Below are 24672 nucleotides of genomic sequence, written 5' to 3' on the forward strand. Positions count from 1 at the left end.
CACACATTAAAAGTCCAACTTTGTGATGTAAGAGTCCAACTTGCTCTATACAGTCCTCCAATCTTGGTATTGGGTATGAATCTGATTTTGTTACAGCGTCCAACAGTCCACACAAAATCATTGAGTCCTGTTAGTTTGGAAATTAACACAATCAGTGAACTCCACTGATATCTTCATTGAGCATCGTATCCACTTCCTTCTGGACCTGTGTGCCTTTGAGAGGATTAAGTCCACAGGGGTGTAGTTTTATTGGAACAGTAATCCCTACTTCTACTTCAGGCACAATAGTATTAGTCCTCCTCATCTTATTCCTACATATGTCCTCGTACTGCTGCAACAAACCTTTCACCTGGGTTCTTTGCTCCCAAGACAGATAGTTCACTAACCTAGCCCACTCTTCAAGGACTTCCTCATTATTTAATGTATTTTGAGGCATATCAACCTACACGACATCTGGATTTGATTCCTCACCCTTCAGGGCAGTAACTAACATTTGTTTCTCCAGTTCTCTGTCTCTATTATAATAAGATTTCAATATATTCACATGACACACTCAATACAGTTTTTTCTATCTAGCATCTTTACTGGACAGTTTACCTGACTTAGCCTTTTCTCAATTTGATAGGAACCACTAAACTTGGCTTTGAAGGGATCTCCTACAACTGGTAACAATACTAATGCATCATCCCCTTTGGGAAAATGTCTTAAATTTAGAGTTTTTATCTGCCACCTGCTTCATTCTATCCTGTGCCCTCTTCCAGCGCTGTTTAGCTAACTCACCTACCTGATTTAATCTCTCCCTCACCAAAGATACATAATCCAAATGTGAGATCTCCGACTTCGATTCTGTCAACTTTTCTTTAATTAATTTCAAAGGCCCATTCACTTCATGTCCGAATATTGACTTAAAGGGAGTGAACTGAGCAGATTTGTTTGAAAATAATACAAATGGGATTCCCTTATCCCAATCATGCGGGTAATCCTGACAGTATGCTCTTAACATGGACTTCAGGGTCTGATACCACCTTCCCAAAGCTCCCTGGGATTCAGGATGGTAGGCACTTGATTTAAAGTGCTGTTTGGTTAAGCTATCCATGACTTCCTTAAACAGTCTAGCAGTAAAATGTGAGCCTTGATCCGACTGATCTCTCTGGGTAGCCCATACCCAGAAGAAAGCTATTAACTCCTCTACCACCTTTTTTGCCTTAATACTCCATAATGGAATTGCCTCCAGAAATCTGGTTGACACATCCATTATGGTTAGCAAGTACTGGTTCACACTTCTCGGTTTAGGAAGGGGACCTACACAATGAATCACAACCCACATAAAAGGTTCTTCAAATGTGGGAATTGGCAACTAAGGGGCTGGTTTTATTACCACCTATGGCTTACCTACCATTTGGCATGTATGATGTGCACGGCAAAATTTAACCATATTCCTGTGCTGTCCAGGCCAATAGAAGTGCTTTTGTACTTTAGCCTGAGACTTCCTTATACCTAGGAGGAGAAAGTGAGGTCTGCAGATGCTGGAGATCAGAGCTGAAAATGGGTTGCTGGAAAAGCGCAGCAGGTCAGGCAGCATCCAGGGAACAGGAGAATCGACGTTCCTGAAGAAGGGCTTATGCCCGAAACGTCGATTCTCCTGTTCCCTGGATGCTGCCTGACCTGCTGCGCTTTTCCAGCAACACATTTTCACTTCCTTATACCTAGGTGACCTCCTACAGGTAGTTCATGTGCTATTCACAACGCTTGTTGTCTGTCTGCTACCGGCAACACAATCTGGTGCACTTCTGCCTATTTCTCCTCTGCACCAACCTGCCATGGTCTCTATTTTTGTCTTAGGCTTCTATCTTTAAGATAATAACCCTCAGGAATACATTTTGATTCCTTTTCTGAGTATGCATCAATGTATATATCTTTTATCATGTCACCTTTCTGTTGTAAGTCCACTTGTCTTTTAGGAGTAAACACTTCTATCTGACCCTCTGCCTGTTCAGGTTTTTCGTGCACCATTACATCAAACAGGGTGTCTGCTAACTGAACCTCAACTCTTTTGTCTCCCTCTTTAGTTTTTGCTTCTTGCTGTGTCTTATGATAGTGGGATCTTGTTACTAAACAGTCTGGAAAAATTGAAGGGGTATTTTTCTTTTAACTCCTCAGTTCCATGGTCTTCGTTTGGCTTCTCCACAACAAGGGGTGTCACTCCCACCTTAGATCCTGCTAAATCATTCCCAAGAACAAACTGTACTCCTGTAACTGACACTCTGTCAATCACTCCTACTGTTGCTTCCCCAATCTTGATTTGGATCTCCAACCTGAAAAAATTCCAGAAGATTTGTCAAGCATGTTTTCCCTTTAGTAAATCCATGCTGACGAGAACTGATTATGTCACTGCTTTCATAATGCTCAGTTATTACATCTTTAATAGTTGACTCCAGCATTTTCCTCGCCACTGTCAGGCCATCTGGCTTATAATTCCCGGTTTTCCTTCTGCCTCCTGTTATAAAGTGTGGAGTTACATTAGCTATCCTCCAATCCATTGGAATTCTTCCAGAATCTCAAGAATGCTGGAAAATGATCACAAATGCATCTGCTATTTCTAGGGTCACTGCCTTAAGTACACTGGGATGCAATGCATCAGGCCTTGGGGACTTACCAGATTTTAATTCCAACAAGATGCACTGCAGCAATTCATCAATGCTCCTTAGATAATACCTTCCAAACCCACAAACAATTCAATCTAGAAGGACAAGGACAGCAGGTACATGGGAACACAACCCCCTGGAAGTCCCCTTCCAAGCCACTCACCATCCTGACTTGGAAATTTATCACTGTTCCTTCACTATCACTGGGTCAAAATCCTGAATGCCCTCCCTAAGGGCATTGTGGGTGAACCTACAGCACAAGGATAGCATTTCACCACCACCTTCTCAAGGGCAGCTAGAGACAGGTAATAAATGCTGGCCAGCTAGTGACAATCCAGTTTAAATACCATTTTAATAATGTGTAAAATCTTAATTACTGCTGTTTACTGCTGTTAATCTCTCCGTCCATTGAAAATTAGCTATTCAGATGGGTGTTGAATTCCTTCAGAAACTAATTGCTGTTGAAGAAATTAAAAACATAAAATGTAATTTAAATTTCTGTCTCACCTCCTTCTCTATCATTCCAATCCTTTTTATTCCTTCTATCTCTGTATTTGTATCTGATTTGGCATTGAATCCCACAAGCTTAATTTACACTTTGTTTCAATATTTGTGATTCTTAGTTCTTAATCCTTCAATCTGAATGGTTAAGTAAATCTGCAGCTGACTGCCCTGTGTTCTTTCAAGGTAACATTTTTAAAATTTGCGCATTAGCATCTCACTGCCAAAAACAAATCGGAAATTAAAAGTTAATTGGATGGAACATTTTCTTCAAAGATCTGGTGCAACTTCTAAATCCCCAATGGTTTCCCAAAATCAGAGGAAGCAAGTGATTGATTTTCACAACTTCATAAAATGCTATCCACTAATGTGTGCAAAATAATATAATTGTTTCAAAAAGAAAAACAATTGGAGGAAATTTGAATTGCCTGTAAGAATTTCCCTCAGACACAATTTCCTATAATTAAGCAAGAGCAACAGAAGAAAGATAGAGCAAAAGGACAAACACATTATAGGCCCAGGAATGCATAATTTTCATTCTGTGGCTAGGAGGTTGGGAATGCGTCGTGTACAAAACGCAACACCATACTGAAGAAGGTCAGATGCCCCATTTTAAATGATGGATGGAAACCACCTTCCGCACATCATTTTTACCTGTCAGTGTGGGCTTTTGGAAACCTATTAAAAACATCCTGGGTCTGTATCTTTGTGAAGAAAGAGGAAAGCCCACTCAGGAGTCACAAACAGGCAAGTGTAAAATGTTTCAAATGTCACTATGATGTACAGTATTGAAATGTTTATGTGTTTAAAATGTAGTGATTCATCATCGATATTTATCTTTTAAAGGTAAATTGACCTGTCAGTGTCTGGTTGAAAAGAAAGTTAGTTTTGAAGATAAAAATAGTTGACCTTTTGCTCCCTTACATTCATTGACAAATTGAAGAATGACCTTATACACATTGATTTAGTCATGAGTGGCATAGATAAGGTAAATTAGAACATAGAACATAGAAAAGTACAGCACAGAACAGGCCCTTCAGCCCACGATGTTGTATCGAGGATTATTCTGAATCTAAACAAAATAACCGAACCTACGTACCCCTCAATTCTCTGCTATCCATGTGCATGTCCAGCAGTCGCTTAAACGTCCTTAATGACTCTGCTTTCACCACCACAGCTGGCAACGCATTTCATGCATTCACAACTCTCTGCGTAAAGAACCTATCTCTGACGTCTCCTCTATACCTTCCCCCTAATATCTTAAAACTATGATCCCTCATGCCAGTCAATCCTGCCCTGGGGAAAATTCTCTGACTATTGACTCTGTCCATACCTCTCATTACCTTATATACCTCGATCAGGTCACCTCGCTTTCTCCCTCGCTCCAGAGAGAAAAGTCCAAACTTAGTCAACCTTTCTTCATAAGTCAAGCCCTCTAGTCCAAGCAGCATCCTGGTAAACCCTCTCCAAAGCCCCTGCATTTTTCCTATAATACAGTGACCAGAACTGGACACAATATTCCAAGTGTGGTCTCACCAGGGTCTTGTAGAGCTGCAGCAAAACCTAGCAGCTCTTAAACTTGATCCCCCTGTTAATGAAAGCCAAGACACCATATGCTTTCTTAACAACCCTATCCACTTGGGTGGCAACTTTGAGGGATCTCTGCACTTGAACACCAAGGTCCCTCTGTTCCTCTACTGCCAAGAATCATGTCTTTAATCCTAGACCTTCCAAAATGCATCACTTCATTTTTATCCAGGTTGAACTCCATCTGCCATTTCTCAGCCCCGCTCTGCATCCTGTCTATGTCATGCTGCAGCCTGCAATAGCCCTCGATATTATCAACGGCACCTCCAACCTTTGTGTCATCTGCAAATTTACGAACCCACCCCTCAACTTCCTTATCCAAGTCATTCATAAAAACTACAAAGAGCAGAGGCTCAAGAACACAGCCCTGTGGGACATCACTCACCACTGACCTCCAGGCAGAATACTTTCCATCTACAACTACTCTCTGCCTCCTGTCAGCCAACCAATTCTGAATCCAGATAGCCAAATCTTCCTTTATCCCATACCTCCTAACTTTATGAATGAGCCTACCATGGGGAACCTTATCAAATGCCTTGCTGAAGTCCATATTCACCACATCTATTGCTCGACTTTCGTTTACCTGTCTTGTCACGTCCTCAAAGAACTCAATAAGATTTGTGAGGCGTGACCTGCCTCTCACAGAGTCTAGCTGACTGCCTTTAATCACACTATGTAAAAACAATGACTGCAGATGCTGGAAACCAGATTATGGATTAGTGGTGCTGGAAGAGCACAGCAGTTCAGGTACCATCACCTTTAATCACACTATGCTTTTCCAAATAGTCATAAATCCTATCTCTCAGAATTCTTTCCAAAACTTTGCTGACCACAGACTGATCAGTCTGTAATTACCAGGGATTTCCCTATTCCCCTTCTTGAAAAGAGGAACAACATTCGCCTCCCTCCAATCCACCAGTACAACTCCTGTGGAGAGTGAGGAAGCAAAGATCTTCACCAGCAGCTTAGCACCCTCCTTCCTCACTTCCCGGAGCAGCTTGGGATAAATCTGGTCTGGCCCTGGGACTTATCAATCTTAATGTTTGCCAAAATTTCCAGCACATCAACTTCATCAATCTTGGTCTGGTCAAGACTGTTTCCCAGCTCCTCAAAGTTCTCATTCACAACAAGGTCCCTTTCCTTCGTGAAAACTGAAGGAAAAACTCATTTAGGGCTTCCCCTATCTGTTCAGTCTCCGTGCATAAGTTCCCTCCACTATCCCTGACCGGCCCTATCTTCTCCCTGATCATTCTCTTATTCCTCACGTATGAGTAAAATGCCTTTGTGTTCTCCCTAATCCTTCCTGCCAAGCCTTTTTCATGCCCCCTCCTGCCTCTCCTCAGTCCATTTCTGAGGTCCTTTCAAGTAAGCCTGTAATCCTCTAAAGCTGTGCTAGACCCTTGCTTCCTCCACCTTATGTAAGCTGCCTTCTTTCTTTTAATAAGAAACTCCTCTGTTCTTACCATCCAAGGCTCTTTAATCTTACCCCTTCTTGCCTGTCTCAGGGGAACAAATTTGTGCATCACTCACAACAACAGCTCCTTAAACAGTCTCCACATGTCTATTGTGCCTTTTCTGTGGAACAATTGCTCCCAGTCTGTACTTCCCAACTCCTGTCTGATAGCATCATAATTTCCTTTTCCCCAATTAAATATCTTTCCTTCGTAACTGCTCCTTTCCCTCTCCAAGGCTGTGGTAAATGTGAGGCAGTTGTGATCACTGTCACCAAAGTGTTCTCCCACCGTGAGATCTGATACCTGTCCTGGCTCAGTGCTGAGCACCAAATCCAAAATGGCCTCTGCCCTCATCGGTTTGTCTACATACTGAGTAAGGAAACCCTCCTGAACACACCTGACAAAAACGACTCCATCCAAACCATCTGCGCTAAGGAGATTCCAGTCAATATTGGGAAAGTTGAGGTCACCCATAACAATAACGCTGCTACATCTGCATTTTTCCAAATTCTTCAATCTCCCTACTGCTATTAGGGGGTCTGTAGAAAACCCCCAATGGGGTGGCTGCTCCCTTGCTGTTCCTGACTTCCACCTATACTGACTCAGTAGATAAACCTTCCTCAACAACCTTAATTTCTGTAGCTGTGATGCACTCTGATTAGCAATGCTGCACCCCCTCCTCTTTTTCCACCCTCCCTGTTCTTTTTAATCGTTTTAAAGCCTGAAACATCTAGCAACCATTCCTGCTTCTGTGAAACCCACGTCTCTGTTATGGCCACAACATCATAGTCCCAAGTACTGATCAATGCTCTAAGTTCATCACTCTTATTTCTGAGGCTCCTTGCGTTAAAGCAGACATACTTTAACCGATCCCTTTGTTTCATCACGTGAAACAAACCTTCCTGATAGATTCACTACATCTTGTCACTGCCCCATCTACAAATACCCCCCCTCTCAGATATGTAACTCTGGTTCCCACCCCCTTGCCAAACTAGTTTAAACCTTCCCGAACCACAGGAACAAATCTCCCACCAGGACATTTATGCCCCCCTAGTTCGGGTGCAACCCATCCTTCATGTACAGGTCCTACCTTCCCCAGAAGGCATCCCAATGGTCTAAGTATCTGAAGCCCTCCCTCCTGCACCAGCCTCACAGCCACGTTTTAAGCTGCATTCGCTGACTGTTCCTCACCTCACTGTCTCGTGGCACCGGTAGCAAACCTGAGATCACTACTCTACTCATCCTGCTCTTCAGCTTCCAACCTAGCTCTCTGTAGTCACTTTTCAGATTCTCAATCCCTTTCCTGGCTATATCATTGGTGCCAATATGTACCATGATTTCTGGCTGCTCCCCCTCCCCCTTCAGAATCTTGTAAACCCGATCGGTGTCATCCCGGACCCTGGTACTGGGGAGGCAGCATACTTTCCGGGAGTCCCGTTCCTGACCACAAAGTCTCCTGTTAATCCATATAAGTATTGAGTCCCCTACCAATAGCACTTTTCTATTCTCCCCTCCTTCCCTTCTGAGCCACAGTGCCAGGCTCAGTACCAGAGACCTGACAACTATGGCTTTCCCCTAGTAGGCTGTCCCCACTGCCCCATCTAAAATGGTATACTTATTGCCAAGGTACTTTTCCCAGGGTAGGGGAGTTCAAAACTAGAGGCCATAGGTTTAAGGTGAGAGGGAAAACGTTTAAAAGGGACCCCAGGGACAATGTTTCACTCAGAGGGTGGTGCATGTATGGAATGAATTGCTGCAGGAAGTGATGGATATGGGTACAGTTACACTGTTTAAAAGACAGCTGGATAGATACATGAATAGGAAAGGTTTTGAAGGATATGGGCCAAACACAGGCAATTGGGACTGGGTTAGTTTGGGAAACTTGGTCAGCATGGATGTGTTGGATTGAAGGGCTTGTTTCTGTGCTTTATGACTCTATGACTCTCACAAATTTAAATGAGCACTTTTACTATTTCCTGTCTGGACAGCGGTCTATCATTTGGCAACTATGACCATTATCAATATTGAATGAGTTTCAGGTTCTAATGGATTCCAGCACAGCAGTTATTTCATTCATGTGAGGATGAATGACAGTTTCAAGAGCCTCTAATAACGAATGTACATTTTCCTTTTAAAAAATGCAAAATAACAGATTGCAAGCATTATAAGTTTGTTTAAGAGTATGGTCAAAGTGAGGGAGACTTGGTCAAAGTGATTAAGATAGTAAATAATTATTAATAAATAATGATTTAATAATCAAGTAACTGAGAATTTAGGTAAAAGTGGGAGTTTGGGGCAGAGGGAGAAAGTGCTGTCTTAATTGAGTCTTTCTCAATTAAGTCAAGGGGACATAAATTTAAGGTGAAGGATGGAAGGTATAGGGGAGATGTCAGGGGTAGGATCTTTACCCAGAGAGTGGTGGGGGCATGGAATGCGCTGCCTGTGGGAGTGGCAGAGTCAGAATCATTGGCGAACTTTAAGTGGCAATTGGATAGGTACATGGATGGGTGCTTAAGCTAGGACAAATGTTCGGCACAACATCGTGGGCCGAAGGGCCTGTTCTGTGCTGTATTGTTCTATGTTCTATGTTCTATTCAAAGTTTGTGAGAAGATTTGTAGCTCGGGTGCTCGTTGCTGTGGTTCTGTTCGCCGAGCTGGAAGCTTTTGTTGCAAACGTTTCGTCCCCTGTCTAGGTGACATCCTCAGTGCTTGGGAGCCTCCTGTGAAGCGCTTCTGTGGTGTTTCCTCCAGCATTTATAGTGGCCTGTCCCTGCCGCTTCCGATTGTCAGTTTCAGCTGTCCGCTGTAGTGGCCGGTATATTGGGTCCAGGTCTATGTGTTGTTGATGGAGTTTGTGGATGAGTGCCATGCTTCTAGGAATTCGCAGCTAACGATCCGCATCCACGAACATCAACTAGCCACGAAACGACACGACCAGCTATCCCTGGTAGCCACACACGCAGACGACAAGCAACATGAATTCGACTGGGACAACACTACCATTATAGGGCAAGCCAAACAAAGAACAGCCAGGGAATTCCTAGAAGCATGGCACTCATCCACAAACTCCATTAACAAACACATCGACCTGGACCCAATATACCGGCCACTACAGCGGACAGCTGAAACTGATAACCGGAAGCGGCAGGGACAGGCCACTATAAATGCTGGAGGAAACACCACAGCAGTGCTTCCCAGGAGGCTCCCAAGCACTGAGGATGTCACCTAGACAGGGGACGAAACGTTTGCAACAAAAACTTCTATGTTCTATGTTTCTCCATGAAATAAATTCTCTAGAGTGGGAGGTGAGCAGGAAAGGGAGATAAGGCACTGATCAAAGGACCTTGCTGCCCTGAGACCAATGGTGCATGATACCTCATGTGCAGGGAAAGCAGTTGGTTGGGGAGTAGGTTTCATTTCTGATCTTTAAAATGGAAGTTATTTTTGTTTATATTTCTAGAACTTTTTCTCTTTTTCTCTTTTTCTGAGAAATAACTAGTTAAGTTTTCATAGTATGCTATACTTATCTTAAGGGTAATAAATAGTTTCTAGAGTTGCAGGATGGCAAGTCAGAAGGGCCAAGTGGAATGAACGTCCTGCACTATGTGGGGCATCATGGAAAAACCTCTGAGATTTACCTGTACTTCCACACATGTCATCTACTGTGTCTGTTACTCTCGGTATGGTCTTCTCTACACTGGGGAGACAGGACGCTAACATGTGGAACATTTCAGAGAATATCTCTGGGACACACACAAAAAACAACCCCACTGCCCTGTAGCCAAACACTTCAACTTCTCCCTCCACTCTGCCAAGGATATGCAAGTCCCTGGGACTCCTCCAGCACCAAACTCTAGCTACCTGACACTCAGAGGAAGAACGCCTCATCTACTGCCTTGGGACCCTCCAACCACATGGGATTAAGGTAGATTTCACAGTTTTTTCATTTCTCCTCCCCCCAACTCAGCACTGCCTTCTTGAACTGTCCTCCCTGTTCATCTTCCTTCCTACCTATCCATTCCACCCTCCTTTCTGACCTATCACCATCACCCCTACCTCCATGCGCTTATCGCATTCCCAGCTACCTTCCCCCTAGCCCTACCCCCTCCCATTTATCTCTCAACCCCCTTGGCCACTCCCTTATTCCTGATGAAGAGCTTATGCTCAACTCTCGTGCTCTTTGGATGCTGCCTGACCAGATGTGCTTTTCCAGCACCACACCTTTTGACTCTGATCGCCAACATCTGCAGTCCTCACTTCCTCCCCATACTAACCAAGACCCTATCTGTCTTAAATACACTCAATGAATTGGCCTCCACAGCTCTCTGTTGCAATGAGTTCACATAATCTGGCGAAAGAAATTCCTCTTCAGCTCAGTTTTAAAGGGTTGCTCTTCATTCTGAGGTAATGCCTTCTGGCTCCAGTCTTTCCTGCTCATGGAAACATCTTCTCCATTTCCACTCCATCCAGGCCTCTCAGTATTCTGTAAGTTTCAGTCAAATTCCCCATCATCCTTCTAAACACCATTGAGCACATACCCAGAGTCCTGAACCGCTCCTCAAAAGACAAGCCTTTTATCCCCAGGATCATTCTTGTGAAGTTTCTCTGGATCCCCTCTAGCGCCAGCACATCCTTCCTTAGATAAGGGGCCGAAACTGCTCACAATATTCCAAATGCAGTCTAACCAGTCTTAATTTGGAGATGTTGGTGTTGGACTGGGGTGTACAAAGTTTAAAAATGACACAACACCAGGTTATAGTCCAACAGGTTTAATTGGAAGAACACTAGCTTTCGGAGTGCCGCTCCTTCATCAGGTGATTGCCTAACCAGTCTTACTCTTGTATTCTAGCCCTCTCAAAATAAATACTAACATTGCAGTTACCTTTTTAACTGCCAATTGAACTTGGGGGTGAGTGCTTTGACCCCAGTTAACCTGCCTCAACAATCTTTACAAATATACCCGTACTCTCAACTTCCTCAGATAGCATACGATTCTCCCACCAACCTCCCCATCACAAAGATATGTTTTTCTTTTATTTGCTTGTGGGATTTATTGCCCTTCCCTAATTGCCCTTCAGAAGGCAATGATGGATTTGCTCCACCCCATGTCAACCTCAGCCTCTGACATTGCCAGGCTTCCAAAGCATATGCAAATCTCAAGCCACTGAACACTGTGCCACCACTCCCCAATTCCATACCTTCTATAGCCCTCAAAGGCTCCTAATTTCAGCTTGGTCAGAAAGTAAAATTCCAAACCTCTCTTTGTCACCCTAAGTCTGTGCAGGTCCGATTGAATGTCATTAATTGCATTGTCATTAATTAGAATAGTTATATTTTCTAACTATAAGGAAAGCACAGGAGAGATTAGTTTAATCCTGTGCATTAAAGTTGCACAATTTCCTTCTAATCCACCAATTGCTACATGAAGGAGAACAAGGGCACCAGGTACATGGGAATACCACTATCTGTAAGTTCCCCTCCAAATCATTCACCATCCTAACTTGGAAATATATCACTGTTCCTTCAGTCTACTGGGTCAAAATCCTGGAACTTCCTTCCTCTCAGCATTGTGGCTATTTCTACACCCAAAGAGCTGCAGCAGTTCACCATCACCTTCTCCATGACAAAGTTAAAAATCACACAATACCAGGTTAGAGTCCAACAGGTTTATTTGGAAGTGCTAGCTTTGGGAGCACTGCTCCTTCATCAGGTGAATTCTCCTCCATAAGTCACAGAATTTATAGTAAAAGTTTCAGTGTCATGTAACATGAAATGATATACAGAGAAACTTTAATTATCCGAATGTCAATTATCCGAATTTCAAACAAAATCGCAAGGACCTAATGCTTGGCTAAACTGTGTTATCTGGCATTTGATTATCCAAATAAAATACTTCCTGCCCGAGACATTCGGATAATTGAAGTCCCTCTGTATTGAACAACCTAGATTGCTGTCAAGTCTTTCATCTTTTAGAAATGTTTGAAGGTTTTGGTTCATTAATATGTAAATCCAAGAATTTCTTTTAAGTCACATTCTTGAGATAACTTGAAGTTTTATTTTAAAAAAAATGACATGTCAGCTCAGTCAATGCATTAAAAGACCACATCATGTTCTCAGGGACAATGTGGGATGGGTAATAAATGCTTGCCTAGCCAGTTAAATATCACCTTTTATCTTAGCCTGCTGGACAAACTTTCCTCATTCCTGAAGAAGGGCTTATGCCCGAAACGTCGATTCTCCTGTTCCCTGGATGCTGCCTGACCTGCTGCGCTTTTCCAGCAACACATTTTCAGCTCTGATCTCCAGCATCTGCAGACCTCACTTTCTCCTCCTAGCCAGTTAAATACACATTCCTTTACAATAGAAAAACAGAGAACAAAGAACAAAGCATAGGAACAACCCTCCAAGCCTGAGCTGACAAATTTTGCCCTTCCATATTAAAACTGTCATCACTTATAGGATCCATATCCTTCTCTTCCCTTCCTATTCATGTATTCATCCAGGTGCTTACTGAACTTTGCTATTGTGTCTGCTTCCACCACCTCCTCTAGCAGTGATTTCCAGGCTCTCACCATGCTTTGTTTGACTCGCACATCTCTTTTAAATTTCCCCCCTCGTATCTTGAACCTGTGTCCGGTAATAATTGACCTCTCCACCCTGGGAAAAAGCTTCATCATTTCCACCCTATCCATGCCATTCACAATCTTACAAACTTCTATCAGGTGACCTCACAACCTCCTGGGTTCTAGTGAAAACAAACCCAGTCTATCCAATCTTTCTGCATAGGTAAAATTTCCCCATACCAGGCAACAGCCTGGTAAACCTTTTCTGTAACATCTCCAAAGTCCATATCCTTCTGGTAGCGTGGTGACCAGAACCTGCTTTGCAGGCAATATTCCAAGTGTGACCTAACAAAAGTTCTATAAAACTGCAGCAATAACTTGTCTATCCTTGTACTTAATGCCCCTTCCAATCAAGGCAAGCATGCCACAGGCCTTTTTAACTACCTTATCTACCTTATCACCTTCAGTGATCTATGGACTTGCACACCCAGATCCCTCTGCATATAAGCACTCCTAAGGATTCTGCCAGTCATTGTATAATTTCCACCTGTACTTGACTTTCCAAAATGCATCACCTTGCATTTGTCTGGATTAAACTCTATCTGCCATTTTTCTGATCATGCCTCCAAATAATCTATATCCGACTGTATCCTCTGACAATCCTCCTCACTATCTACAATTCCACCAATCTTTGTATTGCCCACAAACTTACTAATTAGATAAGGTATGGTCCAAATTATTTGTGTGGATCATGAACTGTAGAGGTCCCAGCACTGATCCCTGTGGAATATCATTAGTCACAGCCCTCCATTCTGAAAAGCATCATTCCACTGCTTCCCTCGGTCTACAATGACTAAGACAGTTCTCCACCCATCTTGCCAGCTCACTCCTGAAACCATGTGACTTCATCTTTTGTATCAGTCTGCCATGAGGGACCTTTGCTGCATGTAGACAACATCAACCGCTTTTTTCCTCATCAATCATCTTCATCACCTTCTCAAAAAAACTCAATCAAATTAGTGAGGTATGACCTCCCCTACACAAAACCATGCTGTCTATCGCTAATCAGTCCATTTGCTCTTAAATGCGTATGGATCTTGTCCCTGAGAATCTTTTCCAATAATTTCTCTATCACCGACTTCAGACTCACAGGCCTGTAATGTCCTGGATTATCCCTATTACCATTCTTAAACAATGGGACTACATTGGCTATCTTCAGTCCCCTGGGACCTCACTTGTGACCAAAGAGAATACAAAGATGTCTGTCAATGCTACAGCAATTGGTTCTCTTGCCTTCCTCAACATTCTGGGATAGATCCCATCAGGAGCCAGGGACTTATCTACCTTCATACTTTTCATGTTGCACAACATCCCTTCCTTTTTAATAGCAATTTGGCTTAGAAATTCGACACTCCCGCCCCGGAGATCATCCTCCAACAATTCCTTCTCTTTGGTGAATACAGAAACAAAGGACTCATTTAAGACCTCACCCATCTTTGCTGGCTCCACACATGAATCTTCTCCTTTGTCCTTTAGTGGTCTAATCCTTTCCCGGCTACCCTCTTGCTTTTTATAAATGCATAAAAATCTTTTGGATTTTCTTTAATCCTGTTTGCTAATTACTTTTCACGACCCCTTTTAGCCCTTCTAATTCCTTGCTTAAGTTCTTTCCTATCTTAGAGGCTACATTTTTCAACGCTGAAATGTACTAATGTACTTTAGGGAATTCTGCAAGCTGTGCTCACTCAGAACACTTCTGCCAAATTTTCAGGAAAAGTAGTCCAGATAAAGTTCAAATTTGGAGGCATGTTGAGGCTTAGAAGTAAAAATGTGAAAGGAGGGAATAAAAGACACAGAAAAATGTAACTAATTAATGATTTAATTGTGAAATATGCATTTTTTCTGGATTTTATCTAAAATCTATCTTCAGAAATCTCAATTATGCAAAAGTGGACTTTTTCTCAAAAAAGCATTTTAAATTCCTTGGTGGCTTATTGGTAAACAGTGAAAACTGATAATTATATGGAGAAATACCATCAAAAAGTAATTACATTGGTACCTTCAGTTTTAAACATTGACAAAATTAATTAGCCAAAATGGTGCCAAAAAAATATTAGGTTCATGGACAGGACACGTGAAAGATTTTTGAATAATATATGGATGGTTAGGAAGATAACATATGTATATATTAATGCTTTATTAATGATAAAGAAGGGAAGGGGGAATTCATTTCCTGAATGATGATGGATTAAACTTTTTTTTTAATTAAGAAAAATCAATCACCCACAAAATCCTACAAAGTTTTCATTCATTATTTATAGCTATTTCACTTACATCTCATGAAGACCAGATGAGTAATAGGACAGACTAGGGCTTGGTGAATGAGCTTGTTGGAGCTGGGTCTTTGCAAATCGAGGAGGAACCGGAGGGCTTGGAGTAGGAACACTTTTAGCACCCCTTGGAGGAATAGGAGGAGCATTTAGAAGACGGCATTCCTCCTTCACCTAACAAAAGAAAACAGTGAAACATGGCATATATCAAGATTTAAACACAGTGCAGAACAAGTTTCTGTTGATCTGTGTTTGAATGCTACTATTTCGCTAATTCAATTATACAATGAAATCAGAAGTCATCACATAAGGCAATCAGACCATTTCAGCTGACTTGACACATTCTAACTGTCAAATTAATAGCATTAGTTTGATAGGAAGATGATGAAGTCATTCAGTTGCTCAAACATACTCTACCATTTCAGATCATGACCTTAGCAATATATTTCCACACTATTCACAGTATTGAATGATAAGGAAGCACTTGTGTTGAAGAGAGGTTTAAAATCAGAGCTTCAACATGACATGTCAAAAAATGTATTTAATGATCTTCCATAGCTAACCCCTGTATGTTATCAACTTACATTTGAAAATACAAATCAGCCAAGATTATAAAACTTGCAATATTCATAACTAGCAATAAATAGGCACACAAATCAATGCTTTAAAATGAATCAAAGCCATTGATTAACACAGCAATCATGGTCAATTACTGTTACTGATAAAACGTGTCAAAATTTTCACTGACTAATTTGCGATTCTCAAGTAGAACTTGAACAACCTATATGATTTTCTGAAATAAATGTGCTAAAAACAACACTGCTGCAGAACCCCAAATCAGAATCACATGAGAATTATTTACAGATGATGCTAAATTATGAGGCATTTATTGGCTGGGTATTAATTCCTGGAAAGGTTTGGAAGATTGTGTACTTTTGAATGGATTCTAAGGACACCTAATTAAGCAGCTGAGGGAGAAAGAAATAGAAGGCTATGTTTGATAGAGTGAGATCAAGTAAAATGTGAGCAGATATAAGGGGAACACAGCATTGACTTGGATCTGTTAGGTTGAATGGCCTCTTTCTGTGCTGCAAAAGTTTAGACACTTCCATGGAAGTGTTAGGGTGAGATGTGAAGGCTCACTTAGGGTGATTGAGAGTTACAGGGTAGCCAAGAAAGACCAAAAGAGAGAGCTATGACGAGCGAGGAAGGGACATGAGAAGTTGTTGGCGGATAGGATCAGGGAAACTCTAAAGCTTTCTATAGGTATATAAGGGATAAAAGAATGATGAGAGTAAGATTAGGGCCAATCAAGGACAGTGGTGGGAAGTTGTGTGTGGAGTCAGAAGAGATAAGGGAAGCACTAAATGAATATCTTCCATCAGTATTCGCAATGGAAAAAGACAATGTTGTCGAGCAGAATGCTAAGAAACAGGCTATTGGGCTAGATGGGATTGAAGTTCACCAGGAGGTGGTGTTGAAAATTCTGGAAAGTGTGAAGATAGATAAATCCCCTGGGATGGATGGGATTTATCCTAGGATTCTCTGGAAAGCCAAGGAGGAGATTGCTGAGCCTTTGGCTTTGATTTTTATGTTGTCATTGTCTACAGGAATAGTACCAGAAGACTGGAGGATAGCAAATATTGTTCCCGTGTTCAAGAAGGGGAGTAGCGACAACCCTGGTAATTATAGACCAGTGAGCCTTACTTCAGGTGTAGGTAAAGTGTTGGAGAAATGTTTATAATCATCTCGATAGGAATAAGTTGATTAGGGATAGTCAACACAGTTTTATAAAGGGTAGGCCATGCCTCACAAACCTTATTGAGTTATTTGAGAAGGAGACTAAACAGGTGGATGAGGGTAAAGTCGTCGATGTGGTGTATATGGATTTCAGTAAGGTGTTTGGTAAGGTTCCTCACAGTAGGCTACTGCACAAAATACGGAGGCATGGGATTGAGGGTGATTTAGCGGTTTGGATCAGAAATTGGCTAGATGAAAGATGACAGAGGGTTGTGATTGATGGGAAATGTTAATCCTGGAGTTCAGTTTCTAGTGGTGTACCGCAAGGATCTGTTTTGGGTCCACAGCTGTTTGTCATTTTTATAAATGACCTGGATGAAGGTGTAAAAGGATGGGTTAATATATTTGTGGATGACACTAAGGTCGGTGGAGTTATGGACAGTGCAGATGGATATTACAGGTTACAGAGGGGACACAGACAAGCTGCAGAGCTGGGCTGAGAGGTGGCAAATTGAGTTTAATGCAGAAAAGTGTGAGGTGATTCACTTTGGAAGCAGTAACAGGAATACAGAGTACTGGGCTAATGGTAAGATTCTTGGTAGTATAGATGAGCAGAGAGATCTCGGTATCCATATTCATAGATCCCTCAAAGTTGCCACCCAGTTTGATAGAGCTGTTAAGAAGGTATACGGGCGTGTTAGGTTTTATTAGTAGAAGGATCGAGTTTCGGAGCCACGAGGTCATGCTGCAGCTGTACTAGACTCTGGTCTGGCCGCACTTGAAATATTGCGTGCAGTTCAGGTCACCGCATTATAGGAAGATGTGGAAGCTTCAGAAAGAATTCAGAGGAGATTTACCAGGATGTTGCCTGGTATGAAGGGAATGTCTTATGAGGAAAGGCTGAGGGACGTGAGGATGTTTTCGTTACAGACAAGAAGGTTGAGAGGTGACTTAATAGAGACATATAAGATAATCAGAGGGTTAGATAGGGTGGACAGGGAGAGCCTTTTTCCTAGGATGGTGATAGCTAGCATGAGGTGGCATAGCTTTAAATTGAGGGGTGATAGATATAGGAGGAGAAAGTGAGGTCTGCAGATGCTGGAGATCAGAGCTGAAAATGTGTTGCTGGAAAAGCGCAGCAGGTCAGGCAGCATCCAGGGAACAGGAGAATCGACGTTTCGGGCATAAGCCCTTCTTCAGGAATGAGGAAAGTTTGTCCAGCAGGCTAAGATAAAAGGTAGGGAGGAGGGACTTGGGGGAGGGGCATCGGAAATGTGATAGGTGGAAAGAGGTCAAGGTGAGGGTGATAGGTCAGACTGGGGTGGGGGCGGAGAGGTCGGGAAGAAGATCTCAGGTTAGGAAGGCGGTGCTGAATTTGATGGATTTGACTGAGACAGGGTGGGGGGAGGGGAAATGAGGAAACTGGTGAAATCCGAGTTCATCCCTTGTGGTTGGAGGGTTCCTAGCCTCCAACCATGTTGAGCTACAGGGTGGGACACCCGGACCAACCAACCCAACCACCCTGTAGCTCAACATTTCAATTCCCCCTCCCACTCCACCAAGGATATGCAGGTCTTTGGACTCCTCCATCGTCAGACCACAACAAAACGACGGTTGGAGGAAGAGCGCCTCATCTTCCGGCTAGGAACCCTCCAACCACAAGGGATGAACTCGGATTTCACCAGTTTCCTCATTTCCCCTCCCCCCACCCTGTCTCAGTCAAATCCATCAAATTCAGCACCGCCTTCCTAACCTGAGATCTTCTTCCCGACCTCTCCGCCCCCACCCCAGTCTGACCTATCACCCTCACCTTGACCTCTTTCCACCTATCACATTTCCGACGCCCCTCCCCCAAGTCCCTCCTCCCTACCTTTTATCTTAGTCTGCTGGACAAACTTTCCTCATTCCTGAAGAAGGGCTTATGCCCGAAACGTCGATTCTCCTGTTCCCTGGATGCTGCCTGACCTGCTGCGCTTTTCCAGCAACACATTTCCAGGGTGATAGATATAGGACAGATGTCAGGGGTAGTTTCTTTACTCAGAGAGTAGTAGGGACGTGGAATGCACTGCCTGCAACAGGTGCACACTCGTCAACTTTAGGGGCATTTCAATGGTCATTAGATAGGCATATGGACGAGAATGGAATAGTGTAGGTCCGATGGGCTTCAGATTGGGTCCACAGGGTGGCGCAACATCGAGGACCAAAGAGCCTGTACTCCGCTGTAATGTTCTATGTTCTATGGAATCCAGTACAGTTCAAAATGACAGCTGCAGTACCAGTGCCAAACCCCAGTTTCTATAAAATAGATCACGTTACAGCTGAGGGAGGAAGAAGACCTTATTTGATGAATGACCAGTTGTTGTAAGGATGGTAATTATTTATATGTAAGTAAAAACATGAAAATAACAACTGCAATATTCTATTCAGAATGCCATGTCAATCAACTCTGTCATGAAATGATCATTCTTTGTCCAAATCACACTGTATCCACTTTGCCCCTCTCACAATCAGTGCAAACTAACTTATTCTTGGTCTGCTGTCTCTTCTCCAGAAATTCTCTCCCAACAAGAACCAAGCCTGTCAATTAGGCTGGCTCTCACACAGGGAAGCCCTTTTTTAAAAAAAACCTGCATTGCTTTGGGTTAAAGCTCCATAAATGCAGTTGAATGCCAGGCATGAATTTCTCTCCCAGGCTTGTATCAGGGCCAACATTTCTGTGAAATAAAAATTATAATTGAAAATAATAAGAGGAGTAGTTGAGGACTCTGGGGCTGACACAGTTTAGAAAGATGAGTGGTGGTCTCATGGAAGCTTCAGAATACTGAGAGGCGTGGATAGAATGAACATGGAGTTGATTTTTCCACTTGTAGGAGAGACTAGGACCCGAGGGCACAGCCTCAGAACGAAGGCAAGACCGCTTAGGACTGAAGAATTTCTTCTCCAGAAGGTGGTAAATCTGTGTAATTCGCTTCCACATCAATGAGTGCTTTTAAGACAGAAATTGATAGATTCTTGATTAGTAAGGGGATAAAAAGTCATGGGAAAAGGGAGAAGAATGGGATTGAGAAACATATCAGAGTAAGAGTGTGGTGCTTTTCCAGCATCTGCAGTCCTTACTTTCGCCTTGAGAAACATATCAGCCATAATTGAATGATGGAGCTGACTCAAAGGGCTGAATAGCCTAATTCTGCTTATTGAAGTTGATCATTACATGCCTTTGAACTTCAAATGCAATACAGTCACTTTTTAATGCAACTTTGAGAAACATCTTCATGTCTTCCCAGAGCTTCTTGACTGGCTAGTGCTGAGCCTGAGATTAATTTCTCTTCCCTTTCTATCATCAAGTTGGTGCTCCATGGCTACTATACATTGCGTAGCAGGTGATCATTGAGATATCATGACTGCCTAAGGAATAAGCACACTTCACTCTCTATTTTGCCTTTTTTGAATGTCCTCTTGCTTATCCAGAGCCAACAAACACAGTAATTTCAGCAACAGCATACCCATTATTCCATGAAGTACTTCTGGACAAACACCTATGAATAGAAAATGGGGAAGGGGGAGGGAAGGAAAATACGGAGTCTACTAGAAAAGTTATGGTAAGGAAAGTTGCCTGAATGTGAAACATAACAATTTCAGGTAGTAAGACTAAGTTTAATTCAGTAAAAGGTAAAATGGAGATTTGCATTTGCAATCTGGGGATAAAAAGAGTAGTGCAAATCAATTAGCCCTTCACAATATTCACTCATTTTTGCTGTGGTTCTGTTCGCCGAGCTGGAAGTTTTTGTTGCAAACGTTTCGTCCCCTGGCTAGGCGACATCATCAGTGCTTGGGAGCCTCCTGCGAAGTGCTTCTTTGATGTACAAAATACCATGCAAGGACTGCACTAAACACTATATAGGACAAACAGGAAGAAAGCTAACAATCCGCATACATGAACATTAACTAACCACGAAACGACACGACCAGCTATCCTTAGTAGCCACACATGCAGACAACAAGCAACATGAATTCGACTGGGACAACACTACTATCATAGGGCAAGCCAGACAGAGAACAGCCAGGGAATTCCTAGAGGCATGGCATTCATCCACAAACTCCATCAACAAACACATCGACCTGGACCCAATATACCAACCACTACAGCGGACAGCTAAAACTGACAACCGGAAGCGGCAGGGACAGACCACTATAAACACCGGAGGAAACATCAAAGAAGCGCTTCGCAGGAGGCTCCCAAGCACTGATGATGTCGCTTAGCCAGGGGACGAAACGTTTGCAACAAAAACTTCCAGCTCGGCGAACAGAACCACAGCAACGAGCACCCGAGCTACAAATCTTCGCACAAACATTGATCACTCATTTTTAATATCCTCTGAAATTACACAATGCCTATATTACTTTGGACTCTTAAGTTGAAATTTACTCTCATACTTCCAATTAAGATTTGAAGTCCCAATACTTTTTAAACAGTTATGAGTCAAATAATGTAGGTTTGCAGCATTTTCCTGGTACTGAGCATAGGTTATGAGTAATAAATTATTTTGATAAATTTGGCATGTTTAACAAGGTAATTGCAATTCATATGCACTTGTCTTCTGATCACTTGCCCTTGGGACAGGATGTTATAGTTTGTCTTCTACTTTGAGGTATTGACTGATCAATTGCATATAGACATGCACAGCATGTATTCTGATTGTTACCTGCATTTCCAGTGCATATCTTAATGGAATCAGCCCTAGCATCAATAGTGCATGAACTAAAGTAGTGGTGCAGACTTGGTTCAAATTTTGTTGGGTTCAGGCCAGCGACTCTGCACCTGATTGCCATTAACAAGACAAAAACTTTCATAAGATACTTCCACTTACTGTGATCCTTAGCATTGCTGAATATGTCTCTCATATTCCTGTTTTTGATGTGAATTGCATTACATATACTTAATATACAACTTATTGTAGGTGCCTTCTCATCACTCAGGTTTGACTAAACTGGGAAAACAAAATTTTTGTACCCTCTGCTTATGAAGCCTACAACAATCGATTGAAGTTCCTTCATTTACTTCAGGTTTGTACCAACTGATGAAAGCATGAACACTAGGTAAAACCTACTCACCTAGTTCAAATAAGGAAACAATAATCTGGGAAGTAATAACCTAATATCCTATTCTGTACATTAATATTTTTAAATCCCTTGCAAAAATAAATTGCATCCTCATCAATTTGTGCTGCTCGTGTTTGCTTTCTGACTACAATAGGTAAGAAAGTAAATCAACATTACAATGCTTGGGAATTATTTGTACATATATTAAAATATTAATACCTTTACTAATGAGTGAATAGATATTTGAACGATTCATGCAACTAGGAAATGCAGACAAGCCTAAAAGGAGATTACAGCCACTTATGGTTTTTTGGTGAGAGGCTGGATTACATTTCCGTTTCTTGTTACTGGTATTAAAAACAATGAAAGTGGCATAAATTATTTAACATGCCGGATACAGAAAGCAATTTGTCAGTGGGCAGAGATGGTCCTATCTTACAGCAAAAGACAGCTGCAAGTTAAGTACTTCCCACAGGAACAGCTTCTGTACTCACAACAGTTAACTGGCAGCCGAAATGTTGCACATGACCAAAATGCTTAAACCTTGTATTCCTTAAACAATGTTGTCCTGCATCTCTGTTTGCCAATCATTTATGAAGGTCAATATTTCCAGACAAATATTCACCTTCTTTCCTTTAGCACTTTGTGTGAAGCTTTAAATATACTCCATCAAACTAATACCAAAGCAAATACTGCAGATGGTGAATATGAAATAAAAATAAAAGGTCATTGACTAGAGACATTAATTCTTTCTTCTTCCACCAATGCTACCCAACCTACAGAGAATTTCCTGTATTTTCTGTTTTCACTCCATGTAATCTATTTTGAATACACCAAATTTTCCACTGTTCAATAGTTCATTTCAGAAATCAAGTCTTCCTCCACCAGTCAGATGAGAGATTGGGAAAACCAGATATATTTGTATCCAGAAACTGCACTTACCTATATTCTTAAGTGTACATGAAAGATTGACTGACTTCTTCTAAATAAAAACAGAATATAAGTTTAAATGTTACAATGCCAATGTATGTCATTTGTAGTTTAAAAATTATTAAATAGCATTTGTTGCATGTTGGGTTGCTGATAACTTAGTAATATGGTTTTGCAATGGTTTAAATCTCATCCCATCCTCAGTCAATTTCTGTTTCTTTAGGTCTATAGCCAAATCACAGCCAAAACTGTCTAGTTCCACATGTTAAAATGGTGAATTAAGTTCTTTTGGTTCTACAGTATTTCAAGCAATATTCAGCATCTTCACAAGTGAGAGAGAGAAAAAAAAGACCTCTCTAAATTCTTATCTTCATCAACACTGCTGGTAAAGATCTGGGAGTAGGCAACCTGCCTATATTCTTCACTTTGGAACTGTGGGGCATTAAAGCTCAAAAATAGCCCAAATATTCCAGGATCTATTTTTCAGAGGGTTAAATCTGTAGTAAGTTTATCTATTTAACTTAAGTAAAGTCATCTCTTAAAGCTTCCTGTGGTGAACACCCTACAACATATTGAGGTTGAGACAGTCGTGTCTTCCTCTGTATTCTATAAGAATCTATATTACTCCTCCACCAAGAGATAGCATCACTGACATGATATACCACACTACTAGGCTAATAAGAGGCATGATATTTTCATACAGACAAAATTATTTGCAAAGTCACATTTACTGTATATCTCCAGTTATTTTGAGAAGGGGTGATAAAGTTCTTACATCAGCAATTTTAATAATTATGCTCTGATGATGATGCTAAGTAGGGAATGTCAGGATTTTTATGAATTACCAAATATACAAGGCAAAGTCAAGGATTTTCAGCTGTCTGGATCATAAATGTTGCAATTTCCTCCACAAACCTCTCTGTCCTTCTTCCCTTCATTAAGATGCTCCTTGAAACCGACCTTTTCCTAGTCTCAATATCTCTTATGGCTGGGTGCCACATTGAACATAAGAATACAAGAATTAGGAGCAGGAGTAGGCCATCTGGCCCTTCAACCCTGCTCCTCCATTCAATAAAGTCATGGCTGATCTTTTTGTGGGCTCAGCCCACTCGCCGTAACCCTTAATTCCTTTATTGTTCAAAGAATTATCTATCTTAGCTTTAAAAACATCTACTGAAGTAGTGTCAACAACTTCACTGAATGAGGAATTCCATAGATTCACAACCCTCTGGGCAAAGATGTTCCTTCTCAATTCAGCCCTAAATCTGCTCCCCCTAATTTTGAGGATACACCCTCTCGTCCTAGTTTCTCCTGCCAGTGGAAACATCCTCTCTACTTCTATCTTATCTATTCCCGTCATTATTTTATATGTTTCTGCAAGATCCCTCCTCATTCTTCTAAATTCTAATGAATATGATCCCACTCTATTAGGTCTCTCCTCATAAGCCAACCCTCCCCTCCCAACTATGGAATAAACTTAGTGAACCTCCTCAGGACCTCCTCTATTGCCAGTACCTCCTTTCTCAAGTAAGGAGACCAAAACTGCACACAGTACTCCAGGTGTGGCCTCCCCAGCACCTTGTACAGCTGTAACATTACCTCCCTGCTTTTAAACTCAATCCATTTAGCAATGCAAGACAAATTTTCATTTGCCTTCCTACTTACCTGTTGTACCTGCAGACTAACCTTCTGTGATTCACGCACAAGGACACCCAGGTCCCTCTGCATAGCAGCATGCTGCAACTTTATACCATTCAAGTAATAATTCTTTTTACTGTCACACCTACCAAAATGGATGGTTTCATATTTATTAACATTGTAC

The 24672-nt window shown here is 41.8% G+C and overlaps 1 protein-coding gene across 4 annotated transcripts in view; it reads right to left on the reverse strand.

Annotated features, from left to right (window-relative positions):
• The window catches only part of garem2 (GRB2 associated regulator of MAPK1 subtype 2), a 322420-nt gene that overhangs the window by 31927 nt on the left and 265821 nt on the right, over positions 1 to 24672 (reverse strand). For all 4 annotated transcript variants that reach the window (XM_087976894.1, XM_043675852.2, XM_043675871.2 and 1 more), the window contains one exon: positions 15085 to 15254. In XM_087976894.1, coding sequence (XP_087833020.1) covers positions 15085 to 15254 — 170 coding nt within the window. The remainder of the gene's footprint in view (positions 1 to 15084; positions 15255 to 24672) is intronic.

Source organism: Chiloscyllium plagiosum, unplaced genomic scaffold, assembly GCF_037043375.1.
Source record: "Chiloscyllium plagiosum isolate Xiang-an unplaced genomic scaffold, Cpla_swu_hap1 HiC_scaffold_3, whole genome shotgun sequence".
Classification (NCBI taxonomy): Eukaryota; Metazoa; Chordata; class Chondrichthyes; order Orectolobiformes; family Hemiscylliidae; genus Chiloscyllium; species Chiloscyllium plagiosum.